At 41.4% G+C, this 17,431-nt stretch overlaps 2 protein-coding genes across 2 annotated transcripts; one reads left to right on the top strand and one right to left on the bottom strand.

Moving 5' to 3' along the window:
* Positions 1-154: 154 nt before the first annotated feature.
* On the top strand, positions 155-4,864 carry LOC105902453 (UDP-glucuronosyltransferase 2B15-like). Its single transcript, XM_031577789.2, has 6 exons — positions 155-910; positions 2,249-2,397; positions 2,628-2,759; positions 2,991-3,078; positions 3,174-3,393; positions 4,099-4,864. Exons 1-6 carry the CDS (start codon positions 202-204, stop codon positions 4,379-4,381), a joined length of 1,581 nt encoding a protein of 526 aa, XP_031433649.1. The 5' UTR covers positions 155-201; the 3' UTR covers positions 4,382-4,864.
* A 366-nt stretch (positions 4,865-5,230) lies between these two features.
* Positions 5,231-15,991, bottom strand: capn12 (calpain 12). The gene is made up of 20 exons (XM_031578437.2): positions 15,794-15,991; positions 15,319-15,388; positions 14,465-14,583; positions 13,316-13,449; positions 12,440-12,611; positions 11,320-11,403; positions 10,787-10,872; positions 10,620-10,697; positions 10,251-10,420; positions 9,675-9,943; positions 8,676-8,884; positions 8,128-8,164; positions 7,800-7,874; positions 7,473-7,518; positions 7,112-7,173; positions 6,950-7,018; positions 6,707-6,785; positions 6,300-6,416; positions 5,977-6,026; positions 5,231-5,571 (listed from the first exon to the last, which is right to left on the bottom strand). The coding sequence occupies exons 1-20, from the start codon at positions 15,989-15,991 to the stop codon at positions 5,545-5,547; spliced, it is 2,151 nt and encodes a 716-aa protein (XP_031434297.1). The 3' UTR covers positions 5,231-5,544.
* Between the last annotated feature and the right edge of the window lie 1,440 nt (positions 15,992-17,431).

The raw sequence follows: 17,431 nt of genomic DNA, 5'->3' as shown, positions 1-17,431 counted from the left end.
GATAGCTGAACCTTCCCTTGTGAAGTTGCATAATTCTGGGACTGCCACATAAAAGAAAAAAAACCTTGCGCAATATTCCACCTCCCTGGTTGGCTGCTCCACTTCCACATTCCACCCCAGATCACATGTGCTATGACTGACTGGAGCCTAGCTCTGTTTCTTGACCACCTTCCCAGTCGTCACGGCTGCCAGTCAACCACTATGCATGTGCTGCCGGTGCTGCTTTCGCTGCTGTGTCTAACCGCATGTGGCGATGGAGGAAAGGTCCTGGTCTGGCCAGGCGAGTTCAGCCACTGGCTTAACATGAAAACCATCCTGGATGGCCTCGTGGACAGAGGTCACACAGTCACCATCATCACTCACACCGCCACGCCATCCGTCGCAACCAATTCCTCCAAGTTCAACTTTGAGATTTTGCCGGTTCCGTTCACTCAAGAGGACCTCAACAAACATTTCGATGAGGTGCTGAGATACTGGATGTATGACATGGCTGAGGACAGCTTCCTGGGGGCAGCGATGAAGATCAAGGAGATAGTTGACACAGGCGCAGAGCAAAACAAAGTAGTGTGCAGGGCCTTGTTCTCGAATAAGGGCCTGATGGAGAAGTTGAAGCAGGAGCACTATGAGGTTATGCTCATTGACCCCATGTGGATGTGCGGTGACCTACTGGCTCAGACTCTGGATGTGCCCTTCATACTAACACTACGCTTCACCTTTGGCAATGCCATGGAGAGACAGTGTGGGCAGCTACCCACTCCCCCCTCTTATGTGCCAGGGATTGGTTTTGAGTATACAGACCAGATGGATTTTGCACAAAGGCTGAAAAATTTTCTGTTCTATCTATCTCAAGATATTTTGCTCCATGTTATGGTGAAGATTAAGTGGGACCCATTTTATACTGAACTGGCAGGTGAGTTCCAGAACATAGACAATGCACAACACAATGTAAAGACTTTAAAGACAAAATTACATTTCTCTCATATCTCTCATGACCCGCTACACAAAACAGGAAAAACATACCTTTGGCCACACATGCCCTTCTACCAGACATTGGCCACGCCTCGTTCCGCATAGCCCTACATTAACCTCAATACTGGTATTTACAAATGAGACAGTTTGACAGAAGTGTGAATGGAAGAGTTGCTTTAAGCTGTGGCTTTGGACCAAACCACCATTGTCAATTCGCCTAATTCGCCAATTAAGACCAGCAAACCCGCATAACTGCGCAATGATTTATTCTATCGCAACACTTCTTCGTTCTTATAGTTCCACTTTGCGTTGAAAGTGGTAAAGTTTTGATTTTACCCGGGGAGTATAGTCATTGGCATAACATGCGAATGCTTGTGGAAGATCTTGTGGAACGGAACCACAGTGTTACGGTTTTAATCAACTCAGCCTCGCCCTCTGTGAAATCATTTCAGGGCGATCGTGTAAACTTCCAGGTTTTCCAGGCTCCTCTTGAGAAGCACGGGGTAAACGCTAAGTGGAATGAATTCATTGATCTGTGGATGTACCAGTCTAGGAAGTTGTCTAAATTACAGATGTTTTTTAAAACGATAGCCGTGATGGACCGCATCATTTCTCACAACTACATAATGTGTGATGGCATACTACGTAACGCGGCGCTGATGGAGACACTGAGAGGACTGAAGTTTGAGGTGATCTTGTCTGACCCTATGATGCCCTATAGCGACGTCTTGGCAGACATACTAGAGCTACCATTCGTTCTGTCTCTGAGGCTCTCCTTTGGCTATGTATTTGAGAGGGAGTGTGGCCAATTGCCCACACCCCCGTCGTATGTACCTGTCGTGCTTGCGCAGTTCACAGACCACATGGACTGTGTGGAAAGGTTGCAGAACTTTTTGATGTACTCAAGTGAAATCAGAGTTAAGGTCCATAAGGAAGATATTTATTCTTTCTTTATGAATGATTCCATGCATGTACTTGCTTTCTTTCTCAGTCTGTAAAATTCACTTGTTCTTGATTTTACTGTGTTTGTTTACCCCAAAATGTATTTGGTAATCTGTTATTTTCTGCTCATTTCATACGGAATACTGCTGTTGCCATTGTCTTCTTGGAATATTCTATTTTATATTATTCTATTCTGACTATTTCAATCATGATTGCTGTATTGATTTTTTTAAATAAATGTCAGAGATATCCCATTTTTCCTCAGCTAAACCAACAGAATTATGTGATGTCCTTTTCTCAGGTAAACCAACAGAATTATGTGATGTCCTTTTCTCAGGTAAACCAACAGAATTATGTGATGTCCTTAGTAAAGCTGACATTTGGTTGATCCGAACCTATTGGGATTTCGAGTACCCCAGACCTCTTCTCCCCAATTTCAAATTTGTTGGAGGCCTTCACTGCAAACCTGCAAAGCCTCTTCCTGAGGTGAGATAAAATCCTATTCTCAAAATGTGATGTGTTGATTTTTATTGTTGGAAAATCATGTTCAATGAAAGCCCTTCAAAAAGTGAGGCTATAAAACAGATTTATAAAATGAACACTTGTGTTGCATTATGGGACAATATGCACTGTGCCTCTATGTTGGATTGTGTAGCTCCTTTGAAGCCTTTATGAAGTGTTTGGTGTGGTTGTTTTTTTTATGTATGCTTTTGTAGGACATGGAGGAATTTGTACAAAATTCTGGGGATGACGGTATTGTGGTGTTCTCACTGGGATCCATGATTAAGAACCTCACCATGGAGAGAGCAAATACAATAGCTTCTGCACTTGGACAAATACCTCAAAAGGTTAATGGATGTTGAATGTATTTTTTAATGCACCGTTCACATTTTACTTTCCACCATAGGACTGTGTAACTCAGTAACTTAACATATTCAAATTGGCTTCATGCTGTCTTTTGAATATCCTGTGTTGTGATTTTATGGCACCATAGTTACTAATCTTTCAAATCTGATATAATGATATTAATGAATGATATAATACACCATGTGGAGTAATGTTTCTTGCTCCTTCCTTAGGTAATATGGAGGTACAGTGGTGTCAAACCAGAGACACTGGCCCCCAATACAAGACTTTATGACTGGCTTCCCCAAAATGACCTTCTAGGTGAACTCTTAGTTAACACTGCCTATTATGACGAGAAATTGTGTTAATGCGAGAATGTTGTGCTAAACTCTCCACTGTGACGTTATACTACAAAGGCCATCCCAAGACCAAAGCCTTCATCACCCATGGCGGCACAAACGGGCTCTATGAGGCCATCTACCACGGAGTGCCCATGGTGGGCATCCCTCTGTTCGCCGACCAGCCTGATAATCTGAACCACATGAAGACCAAAGGGGCAGCTGTCAGTCTGGATTTCAGCAAGATGGAGAGTAAAGATCTGGTGGAGGCCCTCAACACAGTGATTAATGACCCATCGTAAGTCATTCTCTTCTTGTAGTTGGTTTATGTTGCTTATCTGATTGACTTTAGGTAAATAAGACAAATCATGTATTCACTGTTGGAAATTCACTGTTGCTTAGTCATGTAGGACAAATGTATTCAGCTGAACATTGTTCAGTAGAAATGATATGTTCAGTAGATATTGTATGTTGTGGTTATAAAGGTTGGAATAGAGGTAGTAGTGGGTTAACAAAAGAACATGGTTGGCACTCAAATTTATATCCCTATCGCTAAACATTGACCACAAATGGTCTAGAAAGCATTGCAGTTGGCTGCAGTCCAAAGCATGTACCTGATAACTATGAGTTGGAGTTCGAGTAATCTTGCTTAAATTGAGGCTAGGTTAACAGTAGTCTGTGTGTTTTACATAATTATGTTGAATAAATGTGAAGGATTGCTATAGTAGGTCAGATAGCTAGCTAGCATGGTTGGGGTCACAGCCTTGAACTTCCCTGGTTTCACAGGCTTTGCAGCATGACTGCATTGCTTTAATGCGTGACTTAGCTACACTGCCTGTCTGTCTGGCATGAACCTACAGTTATTTGATTTTGAGCACTGGGTGGAGATTACTTAATCTGCTTTTGCAGTTTATACCAAGTACCGAGTATTGAGGTTGTGGCATCATTCAATTGTGCTGATGCACACCTGCCGACTGACTCCAGTCATTCTTTTCCACACCAGATACAAGGAGAGCATCATGAGGCTCTCCAGGATTCACCACGACCAGCCCATGAAACCGCTGGACGAGGCCGTGTTCTGGATTGAGTTTGTCATGCGCAATAAAGGAGCTAAGCATCTGCGCGTACAGGCCCACAACCTCAGCTGGTACCAGTACCACTGTCTGGATGTCTTTACATTTCTGCTTGCCATAGTGGGACTGGTCATTTTTATTGTGGTAAAATCTTGTTGCTTCTGCTTCCGGAAGTGCTTTGGGAAAAGCCTCTCCAAAAAGAAAACGCAGTGAGGTTTTAAAATGCAAAATTTGCTAATTTGTTGCTAAAATGTTGATTTTTTTTATCGCTGAAAAATATGCATTGTACGTGAATACCTCTGTGTTGGATTGTATCCAACAGTCTTTAATACAAATTATACAGATAAAGGGGGTGGAAGGAACTGTATTTGTATGTAATCAATTCTTAATTTTAAGATTATAGACATTTTTAGTTGATATACTTGTATGAAAATAGATGTTTGTAGTGCTCTTTATGGAAGCTTCTACAAGCCTGTTGATGAATGTGTTAAATAAGACATTGACCGATAGCCAGTTGCCAATGAGTGATAGCTGAATTACATTTGTACACACAATGATGTGGTACACATATGATGTGCCTTTGAAAAAATGGAATATACTTGAAAAATATACTTTGCTTGCAGTGCCTGAAGCGCTGGATTCAACTGGAGAGTTTGAGAGGTGACAAAACTTAAACATGACCATCAACAACACCAATCATTTGCTTTTTCAATTTGTATACATTTATTTCAGAAAACGGAAATATGGGAAAGGTGCAAGGAAATGCAGCGCAGATATGCATTGAAATGTTAAAACTTTTTGCTGTGAGATATCAAGATGAAGTCAGTGCTACAACAACAGATTACTGAACAAAATATAAAGTACCTGTGCAGAGAACTGTTAATATTAAAGTGGAAAACTTTACTTATTTTGATAAAACATTTTTCTCTGCGTTTTAAATGATGAATGTAAAAACGTTCATATCCCTCTAGAGTCTACATGAAAGACATGAAAGACAATCATAATGGGTTGCTAATCAGCTTCATGTCTCATCATCATAATATATGAGTTAAAAACTTTCTGACTCATTGACCTTTAACTTTGCAAACATCTATATTCAAAATGATTTCTCTTTAATTTTAAAATCCACACTTTCCTACAAACTATAATTTCCAGCTGTTAACTAGAATGGAATAAAATGCTTAAACTAATTCAGTGATAGACTGGACAGTCACAATACACTACCACAAAGACTACAGACAAAACTTTAATCTCAGACATTAAAATGCTTTTAGGCTCTTATGGCTGATGGAAAGAATAAAGGGAGACAAGCGTACTGTAGATTCTCTCATAGTGAATGCTGAAACATCTTGGATCTGGAGTATTCTGGAGTATTCTCACAAAGCCAGCAGTCTCGGTAGCCACTGCAGAGAGAAGAGGTAGAGGCCATTTTATTAGAATGGCAGAATCCAGTTGTAATTCCAGTCACAACTCACAATCACATTATGGTAACCAAGATTCAAACGATATTAATGAATAATAACATAATTGTTTCAGAGGGATCTACAATGTGCCAGCATCTTTGGTATGTCTCCTCTATTGTGAGAGACAGAAGAGCCTATGTTATAGTCCCCTGCGTACATAAAGACTGTATCATACTACTTTAATACTACTACTATATACTTCTGCATACCACTACTGATTTATCACTGTCACACAGATAACATCCTCACCACACCTACTGTCACTGCCAAACTTAAGATGAGGAGGAGAGAGAGAGAGAAATCAAGGAAAAGATCCGATCAGGGCTAGTATGAGGATATACTTACAGTGGTCATCCCTTGGGTCTTCACCTCAGGGCTCTCTGACTGATACAGGTCTGAAGAGAGAGAACAACACAGACCATTATAGGTCAAGAAAAGGTGACGTTTTTTTTTTGGAAATAAGACACACAAACATAGTGTACAGACAGTACCAGGAATATGGTAAAAACACACATAGGGGAAATAAGTAAAAAAAAACTGGCAAGAAAAGACTTTTACATTTACAACTGGTAGTACGCTGTGTCAGGTAAAGAGAGACCATAAGACAATGATCAATAGCAGCCAATAATCCAGTCAGGTCATGAGTGCGGGTGGTTGGGCTGGCTTACCATGAAGTGTTCTCAGCCTGGTGACACAGGACACAAAGCCATGGAAGGGCAGATGAAGCTCTCCAGAGCCAAAGCGTTCCCACAGCACCTTCACAACCTCACTGTCACACTTCATACCTGGGGCCGAGAGAGGAAGAGAGATATAGACTGGTAGGATAGCGGAGTGGTACCAGTGCAGTGAACTGGGTGGACTTAAGCAAATATGTCAGAGCTGATGTGCCTTTTAGCACTGCTCCTATTTCTGGCCTAAACGTAAAAACTACAGACACGCACCTCATCCCAACTTCCTCTGGAACATAAATGAGCACCATCGATTCCTTTCATATGCTGTGACCTATGACCTATGTGTGCATACCTGATGCATTCAGGGCTTCATATGCTGTGACCTATGAACTATGTGTGCATACCTGATGCATTCAGGGCTTCAGCGAGCTCAAAGGGGCTCATAGTTCCAGATGAGTCCTCATCATGTAGGAAAAAGGTTGACTGAGTGAGAGAGGAAAAAGGGAAAGAGCACCAATGACATAAATACCTGAATACATACTGGCGTAAAGATGCCAAGCTACCACGTAGCACATATCACAGAATCTCCAGCATATCTTCCTCACAATAGCAGATAGAAAATATTGGAAAAACAATGGACCACTGACTTGTAGGTTTCGCAGTGATGTCACAAGCTTCAGAGCCTGGGTGCGGTCCAGTCTGGCCCGTCCTCCAGTCTGTAGGTTATTGATAAGGATCAACCATGCATGCACAGATACACAGAAACAGAGACAGAACCAGAGCCAGTGCTAGCCATGTGGGAAGGATACATCTTCTCCCAAAACAAGCTGTCGGCAAGTCTCCAGAGGAAGACGATAGTCCTTCTCCAAAACTACGGGAGAAACGTTACTTTCAGTTGAATTAACCTTCATATCCAGAGTGTTATAACCCAATGTGAGGTTTATACTGTTTGTGAGTTGTTTTGCTCAAAAGCATCTTCAAGAAGGCACAAATGTAAGTGTAAACATGAAACCACTAGATGAGGCTGAAGATCTGTGTATTCATATAGAGGACTGACATGATCACGGTGTCATGACAACATGACAACAACTGGAGGATATTTCTCCCCCTTGTGATCAAACATGATAAGACACTTATCACAGAATCACTCATCAAGATGAATGGCCAAACCTGAGTTCACAAGCCTCTTGAACGCGGCAGCATCCAGTCTGTCATCCTAAAACAGAACAGACCGTCAGATTTTTCTGGTGTGCTTCATTCACCCCAAATGTAATGGGATCAATCAAATGGGACAATCCAATGAAGGCCTGAAAGCTGATCTAAACATGAAAACGACCCTTTAAGGGCTGTACATTTATCATGCTCAGACATGTATGTATGGGTCAAAATAAGCTTCATGGTCACACAATTAACACAATTAAATATGCCACTTTGAGTCCTATTTTAACTGCTGTTTCCATGGTGCGCTTTTTAATGACAGCGGAAGGCAGGGCTTACAGAGGCGTCCTCCTGATCAAACCAGTTATCCACTCTCATTTGGTCCGCAGGCAAAGGTGGGTTTGACATCACGGTCTTTGAAGCAAACACAGAGAGAGAGAGAGAGAGAGAAAGAGAGAGAGAGAGAGAGAGAGAGAGAGAGAGAGAGAAGGACAGAGAGAAGGAGAGAGAGAGGGACACAGAGAGAGACAGAGAGAGAGGGACACAGAGAGAGAGAGTGTAAGTAAAACGGTACATGATAACTAAATGTAATTGCATTTGTATTAGTATTGAAAATAATATACGTAAGGCACAGACAACAGTGCTTCATGATGACAGATACACTCACCGTGAGGATGTCAGTGGAGCAGGTGAACTCTTCATGTCTGTAACACAGGAGGCAAATAACTCTTTGGAATTGATGTTTAAAGGCACAGTTTGCGATTCTAATCCCATACACTTTTTGTGAAATTCAGCTAATTGTTCCTCACATTTCTCTAGCTGTTTGTTCAGTCGGGGGCGTAGGAAATTGGTGCAGGTGGGGGGATGGGGGGACGGCAGATGGGGGGGATAGCGGTTGGGGGGATGGGGGGTGGTCACGACCCTACTAATATTGGCAGACCCCCCCACCTCAGCCCAAAACAAATAAATCCATAACGCATGCATACAAGCAACCTAAATGTGGTAAATCTAGTTTGCTCTTCTTTTTCTTTGGCAAAACGAGTTTCTTTTAATGTCTATGATTCCTGAGCAGAACAGTTTGACAGCTTTTGAAATTAGAATAATTTTGTTACAAGCACGATCTTGTTGCAAAGCTGCAACTCGGCAGACAGGTAGGTTTTAGGTCCACATTATCTCATCGAGATTGGCTTGATTGGCTATCTCTTTCCCACTCACCCCAGTGTGTTGCCGGTCTTGGCGTAGATGCGGAGGAAGAAGTCCCCGGGGATGTTGGGTCTGTAGGTGGAGGGCACGATGACGTAGATCCCCGGCTCCAGCAGCACCTTCCCATACACCCCCCGCAGGGCCTGGTACTTCCCCGAGCGGCCCACAGGTCGATGGGACGTAAAGAATGCCTGATCCAGACAGCCCACGCTATTCTGGAACTACATCCAAATATATAAAGGAAAGTAAGAGAGAGAGAGAGAGAGAGAGAGAGAGAGAGAGAGAGAGAGAGAGAGAGAGAGAGGCTCAATTCATAAAATGTTCCAAACATATAACACTGACATTCTGAGGAGTTATCATTCATAATCATTTTACTGCTTCATAATCATTAATCATAATCATTAAAAAAGTCTTACTTTAGGAGGAACCTATGGGAGAGCAATGGAGAAAAACAGAGGGAAGCAATTAGAAAGAGAAAAAACATTTATTTAGTTAATTACACTGTGAATGTGTGCACCAGAAAATCACACACCTTTCAAAAATGATTAGAAACTGCACCTTGTAATGCAGTATAAACTGTACTTTACATTCACTTATGGGTCCAAGCTTTTATCCACAGCAGCATTTTAAAAGTATGTGTTCCCCTAGGAGTACATCTTAGCTAACGCTGGAGCCTTGACATCAAACCACAGGAACAGTACACCAATCAAAGTCAAATTTCTCTCCTGTTTCATCTCACCATATATCACAATTATCAATGCTTTGTGCTCATCACTACCAACCCCTCTCTGTCTCTTCCTACATTTACATTACATTTAGTCATTTAGCAGACGCTTTTATCCAAAGCGACTTACAAGGTATACACATTTTACATTTACACTGATGGCACACTGCACATCAGGAGCAATTAGGGGTTCAGTGTCTTGCTCAAGGACGCTTCGACAGGGAATTGAACTAGCAACCTTCTGATTACTAAACGACTTCTCTACCTCTGTACTCCTGCTCTCTCACCTTATAGATGTGGAAGGCCATGTAAAGGAACTTGACCGTCCGCTTGCTTCTGCAGTCCTTCTGGAGCAGCTCCACCAGTACAGTGCACTTCTTCCCTTTCTCCTTCTGCTTCTGAGCGGAAGGACTCAGCGCTGCATTATCAGTTTTCTCCTCGTCATCTTCATCGTCATCTCCATCATCTTCATCGTCATCTCCATCATCATCATCCTCTCCCTGGACGTCTGCTGCGGTCAGTGCCAATTGAAACTGTGGGTTTTTCCAAAATGATCCTGCAAGATCACAAATGTGCAAAACACATTTAAATATCATGTTTGAATTTAAATATCATGTTTGATATGCACAACCAGAACCACATAAAACACACATTTGCGTGCACGCACACACACATACACATACACACTAATGTTCATATCTGTGGGGTTTTTCCAAAATGATCCTGCAAGATTACAAATGTGCAAAACACATTTAAATATCATGTTTTACTGCACAACCAGGACCACATAAAACACACATGTGATAATCATGCGCGCACACAAAAACACACACACAAAAACACACACAAACACACAAACTAACGTCTATATCTGCGGCTGCCCCCTGCAGAGCAACCTGGGACCCATGAGCCGTCATATGAGGTGAGAGACCAAGAGGGGGCGCCATTGCTGCTGCTGTCATTAAGGGAGTCTGGGCTCAAGCTGCACAGCTCCATCAGGTCAAAGAGGCTGCTGAAAGCCTCCACTGCAATCCTGTAAAGCACATAGACACATGTGTACATACACACACATATACACATGTGTACATACACACACATACACACACATGTGTACATACATACACATACACATGACATCTGAACAAAGAGAGATGCCAAATCAGAAGTAGACATCTGGTAATGTCTGTCGGTTTGATCAACAAACTTAACTTAAGTGTTGTGTACGGACTCACCAGAACTCTCCATCCTCCGCCTTTTTAAGCTCCAGTCTTTTAATTTCAGCCTTGTCAACCGTCTCCCAGTCCTTAGACCTGTGCATTCCAGACACACATACAGTACACATAAACAAAAGTGCCCTCTCGTTTGGTAGTGATGGGAAACAAGTCAAACCCCTCCTTACTTGTCACTCCAGGGTCCACGGTACTCCACAAAACCCCACGGGTTGCGCAATCTCACCAGTTGAACCTCAGTCGAGTCCTTTTGGACCTGCAGACACACACCAGTTAACTAGCTGCTTTGCAGTGTGGACACACAAAGATACTGCGTCACCATTGACGATTACTTTGCTCTATATTGTTAGAAGGCTTTTTTAATGTTATTTAAAGTGAAGCCTCGGCCACCTGAGCAATTATTTAATACGCTAACAGCATTTGGTGTGAGAGTAATAAACAACATGAATAATTAGTAATGCTTATAGGCTGTAGGCTATACACCATGCTATGCTGCTATGATGGCTCCCAAAGCAAGGATATTATACAGATTATATACAGATACCATAAAAACAAAGTTTACATAGTTATACAAGATTATATACAGATAACCATAAAAACTAAGTATACATAAAGACTGAAGAAACGACTTGATGGGCCTGCCGATTACTGTCTCTGGTGAGCAGAGGCTTTGTATTGAAGGTTGTGTGAGGCTGGAACAAACCTTGTCTGTGTCGGTGATGGCATAGGCATGACCCCTCACCAGCCCCTCTGAGGTCACGGTCCCAATCTCAGACCAGGTCTTGGCCTGCACGTAGCACAAACACAGAGCTACTGAGGATAGTTTCTTAGCTTTTAAATTAGGTTACCATGTGTCCTACCGAATAAACACTTCTAAGGAAATATGATTTGAGCTTGAAGCACCTTGAGACAATTTTATAAGCGCCTTGAGACAATTTCATCATAAAATTGAATTGAATTGAGTTGAAGAAAATGTTGGTTGCAGTGAGAAAAAGCTGTTACAGATTTGGTAAAAAATATTTCTCAGTACTTTGGCATTCTATTCAGTAAAACTGCTCTTGTTTTGTCAGTGAAGACACAAAGACTCCCTTCATCCCCAAAATAAACATTATCTAAGTCTTGCTGGGAGCGCACATTGCTTCACATTTCTTGTTTGAAGTGGTTTGGTCATTTTAATGTTTTTCATATGCGTGTTTTGGACTATGGATCTACTTGAGAAGTTTTGAATTCTTTATAGAGCAACATGTGGTGCCACTTGTGAATGTGAGGAAAAGGAAGAGATTGGATTTCTGGTGTTAAACACATTCAAAAGGAGGCTGAGGGAGACAAAATGTCCTCCATCAAAGTGCTGCGTATTTGTCTTGCATAATTTAGATTCTGATCCCAACAGTGTTATTTTCAGCACTCACTGGTTTTAACATGGCAATGAAGAATTAAGATTAGAGAGATCATTCACAATTCACACATGCCACAACCATATATGCAGCAGCCTTGTAACAACTAGCAGGGCTTATGTCAGATTTATGAGTTCTCTGTCATTTTTCTGAACCATGGTAGAAAAGCTATTTGTACACATCTACATATTTCAGCCAGTATACCTCCAGTTTCCACTTTCTGCAGGTACATTTTATAGTATTATATCTGTTTCTATGTATATGTAGTGTGCTTTCTTATGTGTGTGAGTGTTTACATTGGACTGAAATGAGTGTGTGTGTGTGTGTGTGTGTGTGTGTGTGTGTGTGTGTGTGTGTGTGTGTGTGTGTGTGTGTGTGTGTGTGCGCGTGTCTGTCTGTCTAGATGTATGTCTGTGTGTAGTAGGCTACCTGTATGAAGCAGCTGAGCAGGGTTCCCCTGGACAGCGCTGCGGAGAGCTGTCTCCAGATCACAGAGGGCGTGTAGGCAGACACAGGCTGCGAGTAAGCAATGCCCCCCGTGAAGTCCTCCATCCCCTCTGAGATGTTACCCCCCTTCAGACCGCTGTAGTGTCCCATCAACCTCCACAAACACACATGTATAAGCACATAAGCACAATGTCCAAGTATACTAAGCAGCAGTATCCCATCATCCACAAACACACATTCATGATGTAGATATGTGTAGATGGCACTTCGACTAGTGCTTAACTCACACTTACAGCAGTTACATTCCTGCACTTCTCTTTCTTTTCTATTTCTTTTTTTCTATTTCTTATGTACTTATTGTTACACTAGGTCTCTATTGCTCGTAGCTTGACTGTTCTCTCTCTTGTACGTCGCTTTGGACAAAAGCGTCTGCTAAATGACTAAATGTAAATGTAAGATAAGCATGGAACAGAAACAGTGGCAGATATGCACCCAAACACAATGTGATAACTGTGCAACATCCGGATGTTGCAACCAAAAGTGACTGTGAAGTGAAGTGAATTTGCCGCAGGAATTCTCAAAAATTGAGGTTAAAATTGTGGTGATTTTGAGTTCAATAAAATCAGTCGCAAATAATGTAGAAATTCCAGCATTGCGTTTTTTGCACAAATATTGTGGTAAAACAGAAAATTGCAATCCGCAACTGTAAATGGTGGGAAATCCTTGAATTGAATCCATCAATTTATGAAACCTCAAGCAAAAACGCAAAATCCAGCAGCATGCAGCACACAATCATCACACTCACACATCTAACACACACACACACACACACATCAATGTCCTTATTCTGAGACGTACTTGGCGTAGGCTTTCTCCACCAGGGCGCTCCAGAACTCGTTTCTGCTGCGGGAGTAGCTGAAGAGCAAACGGCCGCTGCGCACCGGCAGCCGATCGTCCACCACCACCTCAACCCACTCCCCATACTGCCAGAACTAGACGAGGGGAGGTGGAGGGACACAAAAGCAAGACAGACACAGAGACAATAAGAGAGATACAAACAGACAAGCAGGTGATGATGGGGAGGGGATGAGACAATGTGTAGCATGAGAGATATATTTAATATTCTATCTTGTAAAACATTTGTCTTTTATTCTTGTTTTTGCTATTTTGTTGGTATGTTATGTGTTTTATGTCCTATGCACCAACCACCAAGATAATTTCCTGTATGTGTAAATATACTTGGCCATTAAAAAGAATTCTGATTCTGATTCTGATTCTGATGAATTTTTTTACTAGGTTTATGTTTAATGATTAATGTTTTTATGATTAATATCCTGGATTGCTGTTATGCAATCTTACTTTGCAAAGTTCAGTAATTAAAGGATTTTCTTATTCAAAGTGTATATTGCCTACATGTTATTCATAGTCTATACAGTATTTATCTCTGTGTATTACAGTCCATCCAGTTTTGTCCATGACCAAATTGTTACAAATTGTGAAAAGAAAGCTGTCTTTCATGAGGTGAATGGTCCTGTTTGGTGACTGGAGCACGCAGAGAGCATGTCTGTTTCTGTGTGAGTCTGGGTGTGTCTGATTTTTCATTTGTCCAGAGGCGATAGCAAGACACCTGGAACACTTTTCTCCTCAACCCGTATCCTCTTTACCTGGGTGTTATTGCTTCATATACTAATCTCTTTTAGTCCATCAAACTATTTTCCCACTTTCTCTCTCTCAAGTCAGGTCATGTTGCAAAATTATTATTGTGATTATTTACATTAAACCACTTTGACAGATTTCATAAAGTCAGCCTGTGGGAAAATATGTGTTCCTTATTTAATCTTGATTAAAAATGATTAGAAAATGTCACCTTGCCCTCAAGATTCCCCATAAAAGAAACTACATTTAATTATCTTATCAATAATCGTGATGTATGCAAGATGATACACAGTTACTCATATACATGTTGTTGCATGTCACAGCAGACTAAGTTGAGTGTACAGCTCTTACACAGAAATGAAAGATCCCAGCATATGCCTCGGTCAAACTCTGCTTGGATGGAACAACCTTCACAAAGAGCTTAGGATACATGGTGAGACAGGACAGGGCTGCCAAGAGCCAGCAGTTACCTGTAGAGAAAGAGAAGAATCAAAATCATATTCACCCACAAATGCACGCACTCACAAACACACACACACACACACACACACAAACACACACACATTGTTGTCTGTACACAGTCAACACATTGTTACATTCCTGTGTTAACATTTCAAAGCTGCTCATCTATGTTGCAAGGGAAAATGGCTGTAGGGGGGCAGAGAGAGAACCAGGATGACAGATAGGGGTTGGGGGGCAGGACAGGGGGTAGCGGGTAGAAAGAGAGAAAGTATATACAATTCACAAAATTCCTGAGTTTATGACCAGTTACTCAACTATATTCCAAGAACAAAATGTGCTGTTGGAGCTACATCATACTTTGGTCAACATTCCCAAACACACACGCGCATCCTTGAGACACTTTTTGCCCAAACTTTACACGGTTATGCACACACACTGAAGGCAGTAAAGACAGCTAACTGAATTGGAAAGGTGGAAAGGAGGAAAGCAAATGACTAAGTTAATTACTAAATGAATCCCTCCCCCCCCCTGCAAGTCCAGTCAAGTTCTTCGTTGCTGAGGAAAAAAACAGACGGAATGGCAGCAGCACAGGGCGAGAAGAGTGAGAGGAAGAGAGGGATTCTAGACAGATGTTCTCCAGATAACGGTGCTTCCCTGAGGGGCCAAATGTCAGGCACACTATGAGTAGGCTGACTAGGAAGATAGAATAGATAGAATGGTATATAGATAGAATACAGACTCACCCAGCTGGCCCTGGCAGATATCTGTGGTGCCGGTGCTGCCCTCCACAAACACAGCATTTTCGCAGATCTCCTGCAGGAACACAGAAGAGCACAGGAACTCACTACTGAAGTGTGAAAGTAGATCTGTCACAAAACACATATTCACTAACCACAGGCATCCCATGAATAACGGCATTAAATACAGATACAGAAATGCAGTTGGCACGTCTGCAGCTTAGGAAGCAACTCCTATTACTTGATTTTCAAATGTCTTTTTAGGAATGTAAAAGTGTCTAAATTCAGATACAACTTTAGGCTGCTTAAGCATAGATGTGTCAAACATCTGTTCTTCCATACCCATATTACTCTTAATGTTGACAAGAGGAGAATTAGCAACATGAACACATAGGTGATTTTTAAAGGGCTGACTATTGAAATTTACAACATATAACAATTCTAGTGAAGGCTCCCTCTTATTATTAACTCACAGACTTACCTTTGGTCGTAACCAGGTCACCTCCTTGTCAGGGTTGGGATCCTCTGGCATGCCTATGGAGCTCTGGTCAGCAGGAAAGCTGGGGTCACAGAACATAGAGACAGACTTCAAGCAGGCATCTCTAAGGGAAATATAATCCTGATCTTTAAACTTCACAGGGTTCTCAATGGAGCCAAGCTGAAATTTGCTGCTAGCCATTTTTTTTTTACAGCAGATATGAAAGACAAAAATAGGCGATATATATCTTCACAGCAAGTGCTGACTTCAGGATCTCCCTCTGGGCTGAACCGACTAACAGCTGTGCTTAAATAGTTGTCCACATCTCCTCCCCTTCCAAGAGAAGACATCAGGACGCCAGTTGACAGGTCAAAACAGCAAGCTCTAATGACAAGCTGACCACAACTTTGAAGTCAAATTTATTGTTCATTCTCAGAAACAATTCTTGTTGACTAAAGAATGTGGAAAAACCTCACTCATGCCCAAACACCGTCCAGGTGTCATATATCACACAGTGAAAGGAATATTAGATCCATTGCCTACATTTTGAATATTTGTTTAACAATGACATCGTATCACCTGTAAAGCTTAGGTTAAATGACACCTGACAAAACGTACAGACAAGGTGAGATGGTAGCTTCCCATTCATCAATGAAGCGTGATTTGAATTCAAAAGATCACTCAACAGCGGCTTATCATTTGACAGTGGGCTTAATTCATGAAGCTAAAAGGTAAAGGTAAAAGTGTAATTGTGTGTGATTCATCAGTTGTCATTTTCACGGTTCAGACAAAGCAATTCAACTTTGTCTTTAAACTTTCTGATTTATGCAATTTGGGCTTAAAGGGGTAGGACTGTTTTTAATCCATACCTTACTGAAGTGATCATGTCCGATAATTTATAGTCGCCCTGTTGTCCTACCACTCTGATAAATGTAGTGTTGAGAAAGTTATTGCATTGTAGTTATTTGCCCGGGTGAATAGGGTAGAGTAGAAAAAGAATCTCCAAAACTTTCCTGGAGTACACAGGAAGCTCACATCGTAGTACATGTGTGCAGATGTTTCACTCAAAATGCTCTCTAAAGTTTAAGTAATTTACTTTATGCTTCTATTCTACACAGACAATTGACTTCACTACTATGGAGGTGTTATATAGACTGTTTAAAAAAACGTTTTACTTTGTTACATTCCATTGCTCTCACAAACAAACAAAACAATCACTGGGTTACTGGTGTCACACAATTTCTTTGCTGAAATTATCTCTTGATTTATTTAATGGCCCAAGTAAACTAATAGCAATCCAAATTGTCTGTAAATAGTAAAAAAATACAATTTTGGGAGCATGCTTAAATATGAAAATAAATATAAAATATATAAAAATAATTTGTTGCCTGGAGATCTAATATTAAGTAGAGCTAGATTTGTAGAGATAAAAGGAGCATCTGGGGCAGTCTGCAGTTGACGTAATACTGGTAACAAATTCAACTGGTTTACCCATAAGCTGAATGGTTTCCAGCTTGTTCTCAGAAGAGCTGTCAGTACCATCTTTACTATAGCAGGGATCCAAAACACATCCCAAAATACAATCACAATCCAAGGAGCGCTCACTGAACATTCTGTGCTCTGTGCTGCCAGGAGAGCTGG

The sequence above is a fragment of the Clupea harengus genome, chromosome 12 (genome assembly GCF_900700415.2).
Source record: "Clupea harengus chromosome 12, Ch_v2.0.2, whole genome shotgun sequence".
In the NCBI taxonomy this organism is placed as follows: domain Eukaryota; kingdom Metazoa; phylum Chordata; class Actinopteri; order Clupeiformes; family Clupeidae; genus Clupea; species Clupea harengus.
The sequence above is the reverse complement of the archived record's forward strand: the minus strand, read 5'-3'. Positions and strand labels throughout refer to the sequence as shown.